This window comes from Mobula hypostoma, chromosome 9, assembly GCF_963921235.1.
Source record: "Mobula hypostoma chromosome 9, sMobHyp1.1, whole genome shotgun sequence".
In the NCBI taxonomy this organism is placed as follows: domain Eukaryota; kingdom Metazoa; phylum Chordata; class Chondrichthyes; order Myliobatiformes; family Myliobatidae; genus Mobula; species Mobula hypostoma.
Window position 1 is genome coordinate 8,920,985 of NC_086105.1, and position 10,670 is coordinate 8,931,654.

The 10,670-nt window shown below is 42.8% G+C and overlaps 1 protein-coding gene across 1 annotated transcript in view; it reads right to left on the reverse strand.

Annotated features, from left to right (window-relative positions):
- Positions 1 to 8,671, reverse strand: part of LOC134351497 (zinc finger C3H1 domain-containing protein) — a 73,517-nt gene extending 64,846 nt beyond the window's left edge. Inside the window, exon 1 of the mRNA XM_063057719.1 lies at positions 7,926 to 8,671. Within this exon, the coding sequence (XP_062913789.1) occupies positions 7,926 to 8,400 (475 nt within the window). The 5' untranslated portion in view covers positions 8,401 to 8,671. The remainder of the gene's footprint in view (positions 1 to 7,925) is intronic.
- Positions 8,672 to 10,670: the final 1,999 nt, after the last annotated feature.

The following is a 10,670-nucleotide window of genomic DNA, read 5'->3' on the forward strand; positions in this document are numbered from 1 at the left end:
TCAATTCACAGCAAGTTAACTTCCATACTCCGAGGTAATGCTTAAACAGAATCCCATGTTATAAATATTTCCAAAATACACACGCTGCAAAATGAATCACATTTTCATTGCTATCCAAACTTTCTACAGATCATCTGCAGCTGACAGCAAGCTAGGTTCAGGAATGACTGTGAGCAAGGCCTCTCAGTGACTTTTTTGCTGGCTGTAACACTTTTGCTTTCCTCACTCATTTGGTTGCACACCCAACTGCAATATTTTATATAAAAGGTGCCAGTTTCTAGATCATCTTGTCATCAGCATACAATTAAAATTTATTTTTCATTAACTATTGCAAAATAAAAAAAACAATGGGATGCTCTAAGAGACAGCAAGCTATTCAAGCCCTGAAACATGCTCTACCATTGAAGATCACTAGTGAGCTTCTTTGACGACTATACCATTTTCCCATCTTGACCCCATATTCATTTTCTTCAAATTTCAAAAGTACATTATTTAAGTATATATGCATTACACAATCTTGAAATTCATCTCCTTACTGGCAGCCACAAAACAAAAAAGAACCCATAAAAAGACCATCAAACACCTTATGTGCAGAGTCCATGGACATGAAGCCTGGAGCAGGCCACAGCCTCAGCCCAGCAGAGCCGAGTAAACATCACGAAGCAGCGAGCAGAACCAGCCCAACCCTCACCTTTGGTCCGGACACCATGCCTTTTCAAACCATCTGGCCTGGCGTTTAAATCATCCACACATCAGATCACTCCTATGCACCAGGACCCAGGCCCTGTCATACCAATACATTCTGGGCCAGGACCCTGCGCCACATTTCGGCCCAGAACCAACCTATCCAAATCAGCCTGGCACTTAGATTGATCAATTTTACAAGAAAATGTGTTCTTAGTAAAATCTTTAGTTGTATTCCTTGTCTTGTTTGCCAACAGTAAGTAGTTGCTGGGCCTCACCAGCACTACTCTGTAATGTTCTGAAAACTATCACTCTCACCTGAGCTTCAAAAGCTCTCCAGGGTAGAGAATTCCAAAGATACATGTTTAGAGTGGGGGGGGGGGATCTCATTCCAGTCCCAATTCAACTAATGCTCATTTTGCAGACTTTTCAACCAGAATCATTCTTGACTTATCTGCTCTGCAGATCATTGTTGGGACCCACTTACACAAAAAGAACGCTCACAAAAAGAAAAATAATTAACATTTCAAGTCAGAAAACCTTCATAAGAACTGAAAACGACAGAACAAGATTTCTCTCATTTTTTTCTTCCTCCCAAGATGTGCTGAAAGATGCTGCCTGACATGAGTGCTTCCAGCATTCGTTTTTCTTTCAGATTCCTGGATTTTATTTCCCAACCTGAGACTAAATACATAATATCCAAACCTCATCAACGTAAAGATAGGTCAGTTGTAAGGAGGGAATCAACTTTGAGGCAGCTCACGTAGAGCTGATATCTCACAGCTCCATCAATCAGAGTTCAATCCCAAACTCCAAAACTTGGTTTGCACATCTGAAAGACATGGGTTGGTAAGGAAGTGGCAGAATCTGGGGGAGTTGATGGAAATGAAAGCGCATAAAGTAGGATTAATACAAATTGGTGTCTGATTGTCAGTAGGGACTTGCTTTCATATTGAATTAAAAAAAATTTTCAATGTAATCAGAATAATAAATGTTTCTGTACTAAAATATTGGAAATGTTGGTACATCAAACAAAATCTTAACATGCTGAGACAGCAAATGATTAGGAAGATTATTGAAATGTCAGATTTATTGCAAGAACTAAGGAAAATAATTATGGATTTTCTGATGGCCTGGTAAGACTGCATATACTTCTGATCTCTGTATTTAACTACGGATGTGCTTGCATTGAAATCTGTGCATAGTTCATTAGATTGATTTCTGGTATTGAAAGCCCTAATGAATAAAGAACGTTTTGGTCCTTTCGTCAATGCAATAGGGAGCAATAAGAGGTGGTCATATTGACACACAACATTCTCCAGGGGAGTGACAAGACAAATGCCAAGAGGGTATTTCCCACACTGATGGAGAACTGTGGGTATAATTTCAAAACAAGGGGTCATTTTCATCACTATCTAATCTGACAGTGATCTGGGTTCAGGAATCACTGTGGTCAAGGCCTCAGTGATTTTTATTTTGCTAGATGGAACACATTTGTTTTCCTCATTAACAAAATGCTGGAGGAACTCAGAGGGCCAGGCAGCATCTATGGGGGAAAAAAAAGCAGTGTCAACATTTCGGGCCAAAACTTTTTTCCCCCCATAGATGCTGCCTGGCCTGCTGAGTTCCTCCAGCATTTTGTGCACGTTGCTCGGATTCCCAGCATCTGCAGATTTTCTCGTTTGTGCTTTCCTCATTTATTTGGTTGCACACCCAACTGCAATCTCTACATTATAAACCTCATGTGATACTGCCTTTTTTTTAAATAAAGGTGTCAGCTTCTGATCTTGTGATCAGCAAACTAGCAAAAATTGTTTTTCTAAAATAAATATTGTAAGCTCTTAAAAAGCAATGGGATGCTCACCATAAGCAGGAAGGAGCTGCTGAAAATAGCAGATAACAAGAACAACAGGAATTCTGCAGATGCTGGAAATTCAAGCAACACACATCAAAGTTGCTGGTGAACGCAGCAGGCCAGATAACAAGAACATACTGTCATGGCTCTTCAATTTATGGTCCAAGTCTAGCTCAGTGCCAGAATACCTCAAGAATAGCAAGACCATATTGATCCCAAAAAAAACGATAAATAAGATCAACTGAAGGCCAATTTACAAAGTGCCCAAAGATAAACAGTACAATACAATGGAGCCCTTCGGCTCAAGATGCTGTGCTGACCTTTTAACCTACTCCAAAATGTAGCCAAGCCTTCCCTCCCACTAGCCCTCCATTTATCTTTCATTTTTTAAATGTTTCTAATGTATCTGTCTCTACCACCAGCCCTGGCAGTCTGTTCCATGCACTTACCATTGCCTGCATAGAATTATTAACCCAAGGTACAAATATGGGGTCACAATTGACTCTTCTCATTGTTAAACAAAGGCATAGTCTACTCAACCTTGCTTAACATGACACACCTGCCATACCAGTTATGTTCTCAATTCTTGCGCAATGGACTGAATAAAATCCCGCAGCAATAGCATGCACACAGCACCATCACTTGTAACATCCAATACAGAATCAATGTTTCTGGTCAACAGGCTCAGTTTCTTACCTTTGAGATAATGTACGAAAACTCTACATTTACCAACTTTGAATTACTATTTTCCCTCTTGCAAGCAGCCAAAGTGCTACTCCTGCCCATACACCACCTCCTTCACCTTCATTCAGGGCCCTAAACAGTCCTTCTAGATGAGACATCACTTCACCAGAGAATCTGCTGGGGTTGTCTATTGTATGCACTGCTCCCAATGCGGCTTCCTCAACATTGGTGAAACCTGTCGTAAATTGGGGGATCGCTTCATCGAGCACCTCTGCTCCATCCACCAAAACTGAATATCCCAGGACACAAACATTTTACTTCCAATTCCCATTCAGACATGTCAGTCCATGGCCTTCTCTTGTGCCAAGATGAGGACATCTCAGGGTGGAAGAACAACACCTTGTATTCTGTCTGGGTAGCCTCCAACCTGAGGGCATGAATATCGATTTCTCCTTCCAATAAAAATAATTCCCTTCCCCACCTTTCTTCTATTCCCCACTGGCCTCCTACCTCTTTTCACCCACCTATCACCTCCCCCTGGGTCCCCTCTTCCTTATCTCTCATGATTCACTCTTAGATTCCTTCTCTCCAGCCCACTGGCTTCACCTATCACCTTCCAGATATCCTCCTTCCCCACCTTTCTAGACTGCAATCTTCCCCCTTCCTTCTCATTCCTGAAGGGATGTGGCCCAAAAAGTTGAATGCTTATTAATTTCAGCTGCCTGACCTGCCAAGTTCCTCCAGCATTTTCTGTGTGTTGCTCAGGATTTCCAGCATCTGTTTTTAATTACAATTGACTGTATTTTATTATTTAGGCCGAAACATGCATGGGGTCATCTGAACTTGCCAAAAAACAATTTAACTGGAACTTCATTTTAAAAATAAGTAATCAGCACTCAATTATGCCTTCCTATTCCACTTTAAATAGTCACAACCTGAAATGCCATTTACCAATACAAATAAATATCCAATTAATACTACATACAAGACTTTACTCCATTATAAAGTGCCATAGAAATTGCCCAATATTTGTGAAGATTGAAGTCAAACAACATGAAATTTCATGAGAATTTGGAAACCAAATAAACTGATTAATGAACAAAATGCAAATTAACCCTTTATTTACAACCCATGGTGTCTCAAAACATTATAATGAAACATCTCTTAGGCATGAATGAGAAAGCTACAAAGCTGTGCTGTATATTCAGTCAACCAGATTCTAACCTAGTCACACAACAATCCTTGTTATTAAAGTTATTTTAAAACCGGAAATTGGGGAGATTGTAGAGGATTGGTAATGATCTTTCAAAAATCACTAGATTCTGGCATGGTTCTGGAGAAGTGGAAAATTGCAAATGTCACTCTACTCTCCAAGGGAGGGAGGGATAAGAAAGGACATCGTAGGCCAGCTAGATTGACCTCAGTGGCTGGGAAGATGTTGGGAGTCAATTATTAAGGATACAGTTTCTGGATACTAGTGGGCACATGATTAAACAGGTCATAGTCAGCATGGTTTCCTTAAGGAAACATCTTGTCTGACAAATCTGTTGGAATTCCTTGACAACTAACAAACAGGATAAGCAAAGGAGAATTGGTGGATATTGTATAAGATTTTTAGAAGGCCTTTGACAACGGGCTGCACACAAGGCTGCTTAACAAGGTAAGAGCCCATGGTAATTACAGGAAAGATACTAGCATGGATAGAGGATTGGCTAAATGACAGGAGGCAAAGTGTGGGAATAAGGGAGCCTCTTCTGGTTGGCTGCTGGTGGTGAGTGGAGTTCCGCAGGGGTAGGTGTTGGGACCGCTTCTTTTGACGTATATGTGTCAATATTTTGGATGACAGAATTGAAGGCTCTGTGGCCTAGTCTGCGGACAATGCGAAGATAGATGGGGAGGCAAATAGTATGGAGGAAGCAGGTAGGCTGATCAGGAGAATTGGCAAAGTGGCAGATGAAATTCAGAACCAGGATATGTATGGTCATGCACTTTAGTAGAAGGAATAAAAGCACAGACTCTTAATAAAAAAACATAGATGGAGAGAAAAGGGACTAGGGAGTGCCATGTAGGATTCCAAAAAGATTAAGGAAAGCAAATGCGATGTTAGCATTCATTTCAAGAAAACTAGAATACAAAAGGACGTAATGCTGATGCTTTATAAAGCACTGGTGAGGCTTCACTTGTGGAGTATTGTGAGCAGTTTTGGACCCCTTATCTAAGAAAGGATGTGCTGACAATGAAGAGGGCTCAGAGGAGGTTCACAAGAATGATTCCAGAAATGAAATGGTTATCCTATGAGAAGCATTTGATGGCTCTGGGCCTATACATGCTGAAATGAGGGGGAATATCACTGCAAACTACTGAATGTTGAAAGGCCTAGATAAGGTGAGGATGTTTCCTCTAATGGGGGAGTCTAGAACCACAGGGCAGACTCAGAATAGAGGGACATCCATTTAGTTCAGAAATGAGAAATTTCTTTAGCCGGAGGGTGGCAAATCTGTAATTTGTTGCCACAGGCGTCTGTGGAGGCCAAGTTATTGGGTATATTTAAAGTGGATGTTGATAGGTTCTTGATTAGTTAGGGAGTGAAAGGTTACGGGGAGATGGAGTTGAGAGGGAAAATGGATTAGCCATGATGAAATACCAGAGCAAACTTGATGGAACAAATGGCCTAAATTCTGCTCCCATCTCTTATGGTCTTTTAAAACATCAATATGCACATTAAACAACAGGAATTCTGCAGATGCTGGAAATTCAAGCAACACACATCAAAGTTGCTGGTGAACGCAGCAGGCCAGACAGCATCTATAGGAAGAGGCGCAGTCGACGTTTCAGGCCGAGACCCTTCGTCAGGACTCATATGCACATTAAAATTGTTATTGTAAATTTATCCAATTCTCTATGCAGTTAAGATTCCCCCATGAAATGCGTCACTCCACATTACATGTTAGGAAACCACCCAACATCAGCATGTTACATCACAAATTACAGAGTACTTAGTATGTCTATTCAAATACCATATATAAATAATTCAAAAAGGTCACATTTAAAATGAATCAAGGGACTCAAATAACAAAACACAACAATTTCTGTTTTCCTCATCTGGGACCTCATTTGAGAGCTCCGGTCAACTGCCTCAAATTATGCTAGTAATGACTATTCCCGCATCAGGGGAGATTGCTAAACTGTAGTCACTAGCAAAGGGGACAGTTCAGAAAATGAGATGGTTGTCCTATCGCAAGCATCTAACGAAATTGGATCAGTATTCCTTGCAGCTTAGAAGAATAATGTGTAGTAAATGTGAGAAAACATATGATCCTTAAATATTTCTACTTATACAGATATGTACAACACAGAATGGGCCCTCTTCGTCTAGGTCGACCCATTTAAACTGCCTACTCCCATCAACCTGCACCCAGACCATAGCCCTCCATACTCCTACCATCAATGTACCCATCCAAGCTGCTCTTAAACATTGAAATTGAGCTCAAATACACCATTTGCACTGGCAGCTCATTCCACACTCTCATTGCTGAGTGAAAAAGTTTTCCCCTCATGTCCCCCTTAAACTTTTCATCTTTCATCCTTAACCCACAACCTCTGGTTGGCTCAAAATTTTGTATACCTCTATCAAATCTCCTTTCAATCTTCTAAGTTCCAAGGAATAAAGTCCTAACCTATTTAATCTCTCCTTATAATTGTATATCCTTTTTCCTTCCCACAAGTTATAAGATAAAGGGTGATCATTTAGAATAACTTCTCTTCACACAGGATGGTGAACCTCTGCCCCAAAGGGTTGCAGGGGGCAGATTATTAGAAGCATTTCAAAAGACATTAGGTTATTTTTTGTAAGATTGAACAATTGAACTTTGAAAGCTCCAGAAAAGGTGCCATAGCTTGGAGATCAGTCAACGTTATATTGAATGTTGGTGACAGGTGGCTTGCTCTTGCTCAACACTAACAATGTATTTTAATTCCAATTCCCATTCCTGCTCTGATGTGGCCTCCTCTTTGTAAGGGCACCCTCAGGGTGGAGGAGCCACGCCTTACATTCCATCTGGTTACCTTCCAACCTGATGGCATGACTATCAATTTCTCCTTCTGGAAGACAAATACCTCTCCCTCCCCCACTCTGATCTTTGACTTCTTCTCACACACGCAGATCACTTCCCCCTGGATCCCATCCTCTTTCACTTTCTCCTATGGTCCACCCTCCTCTCCTGTCAGACTGCTTAATCTCCAACCCTTGACCCTTTCCACCCACCTTCCCCCCCCCCCACTACCTTTTTATTCTGGCGTAATTCCCCCTTCCTTCTCAGTCCTGAAAAAGGGTCTCGATCCAAAATATGGACTGTTTAATCATTTCCATAGATGCTGCCTAACCTGCTGAGTTCCTCCAGCATTGTGTGGTGCTATGCATTACACGACCTATCCTCCCGAAAGGAAAATACCCACCGGTCCTCTATAATACTTAAATTCGACAATGGCACTCTACTGGGCAAACTACCTGCACCTCTTCGTTTCTAATAAACGTCCTTAAGTTTCCATTTCGATCTCACGCGGGTGCTTGACTATGACAAACGAGCTGATTCCGAAGGGAGGAGCCAGGATTGCTGTGATTATGCTTGGTCAGCCAGCCCGGGGCCTGCTGGGCCTAACACCCGGCTCAGGGCGGGGTAAAGGCCAGGTTATGGAAGGATACGTTTCCTGGGCGGAGAGTCTCTGCGGACATTGCTGCCGCTGTTGAAGTTGGGCCCGGGACCCGGCCCAAGTCTCCCTCCTCTCTTCCAGCCCCAAGGCCCCGGGCACTCCCTGCCCCAGCGGCCGCGGTTGGAGCCCTCCCGAAAGCGGAAGCGGCCGAAAGTTCCGTGACTCCTCTCCCAGAAGTTGGAGCGGGGCGAATCGCCGAGCAGAGCGGGCGGCGGTAGCAACGGCTGCCGTGCGAAGCCCCGGTACGGCTCCTTGAGCCGGTAGGACAGGCCGTTGCCGGAGGACGGCGACTGAGTCGTGAGGCGAGAGCCGAGCCGGTGCTGTTTAGGCCCTGAGCCGCCAGGTCTCGGCCTCTGAGACACGAACCGCGAGTCCCGGTAGAAATTCTCGTCGTTGTCATCGTCTATCTCGCCGTCTTCCAGCTCCCCTTCTTCTTTGGGCGACAACTGCTCTCCGCCGAGTTCCATGGCGTCGCCTGTCGCCTATCACCAGCACCGAGGGCCGGAGGCCGTCGGCCGTCTCCGTCACCGAGGGTGGAAGCGGAACTGACGTCAGCCACGGCGGAGGCACGATGCGCGTTCTCGGCAAAACCGGAGTGCGCGCTCCACCTCTATGAAATTCTTCCTCTTATGGAGTTGGCCTTCCAACTTGAAGGTGCATTACTGCCACCAACTGCACTGGAGTGTGATGTGTCTTTCAAATGAAAGCTAAATTGCCCCCAAAAGCCCGAGAAATAATTCAAAAGATATGACCCAACTCAGGTGGTTACATAGAACATAGAATAGTACAGCACGGTACAGGCCCTTCGGCCCACAATGTTGTGCCAACCCTCAAACCCTGCCTCCCATATAACCCCCCACCTTAGATTCCTCCATATACCTGTCTAGTAGTCTCTTAAACTTCACTAATGTATCTGCCTCCACCACTGACTCAGGCAGTGCATTCCACGCACCAACCACTCTCTGAGTAAAAAACCTTCCTCTAATATCCCCCTTGAACTTCCCACCCCTTACCTTAAAGCCATGTCCTCTTGTATTGAGCACCTATTCCTCCTAATAGATAGAGGGTTGGGTTGAGTTGTTCTTCTGATGAAAGGTCTGGGCCTGAAACGTTGACTGTTATTCTTTTCCATTGATGCTGCTTGACTTGCTGAGTTCCTCCAGCAATTTGTGTGTGTTGCTCTGGATTTCCAGCATCTGCAGAATCCCCTGTGCTTGTTCTCTGATCTTGGCAATTTACTTGCAAACATTTCATCACGAGGCACTGACATGGTGACAAGACATTTGTAAGTAAATTGCCACTATCCGTGAACAACTCAACCCAGATCTGTAGATTGTCAGTAATAAAAAGAAGATGCTGTGAATTAAAGTCACACCCATAACTTAACAGAGTTTTTAAATGAAAATTGTCAATCCGCAGAGATTGTACTGAATCCTGCATTTGATTTCCTTCAACCATATATACTTCACACTATAATAGAATGTTTCATAATGACGATAAAACCTACACATCCCAGAGTTATGTTTTCTAACAAGATATAAGGAATAATTAAGCATAAAATGCCCAATTCTAAGTCAAGTCAATATAATTTCTTCCCTACAACATACATCAAAGTTGCTGGTGAACGCAGCAGGCCAGGCAGCATCTATAGGAAGAAGCGCAGTCGACGTTTCAGGCCGAGACCCCTGACGAAGGGTCTCGGCCTGAAACGTCGACTGCGCTTCTTCCTATAGATGCTGCCTGGCCTGCTGCGTTCACCAGCAACTTTGATGTATGTTGCTTGAATTTCCAGCATCTGCAGAATTCCTGTTGTTTGCGTTATAATTTCTTCCCTTCTTGTTTTGCCCCCTTCTCCCACAAATCGAATGGTTTTATGTATTCTGTAAAGGTGTCTCCCCTTATGACCAATATCACACTAGTCCTGCCATCATCCACTATTTCTAAACCCTACCAACCGCTTAGCTTCTGATTTGCTAAGTAGACGTCTATATCACCTGCAGAACTTTTAACAACTTTCTTTGCTAAATAGTTAACCCACTCATTTCCCTGAACACCTCTAGGTGCAGGGGCCCATAAAAAAGAAAATATGTCAACCAATAATTTGTAAATGAAATAAAGTTTGAAGAGTTTCCAGCAGTAAATCTGACCTACTGCTAGAATTACCTGTTTCAAGACTCATCAAAACCAAAAAGGAATCTGAACAAATTACAACTTGAGATGGACAAATTTCTCCACCCACCATAATCCTAAAATGATGGCAACCAATTTTGCTGTATATACTGATAAATGGCTAATAAGTCATTCTTTATCCTTACCTGTAATTCAGGCACAAAAAGAGTCACACCAATATTCCCAGTTAAATTATCTTTTGAACCAGCTATAAAACAAAATCAAAATCAGGTTTAATATCACCAACATATGTCTTGAAATTTGTTGTTATGTGGCAGCAGTACGTTGCAACACAGTAATAGAAAATAATTAATTACTGTAAGTACATATGTTAAACAGTTGAATTCAATAAGTAATGCAAAAGGAGAAGAAGAAGTAATGAGGTTCAGTGTCCATTCAGAAATCAGACGGCAGAGGGGAAGAAGCTGTTCCTGAATCACTGAGTGAGTGCCTTCAGGCTCCAGTACCTCCTCCCTGATGGTAACAGTGAGAAAAGGGCACATTCTAGGTGATGGGGGTCTCGATGATGGATGCCGCCTTTTTGAAGCATTGCTCCACGAAGATGGCC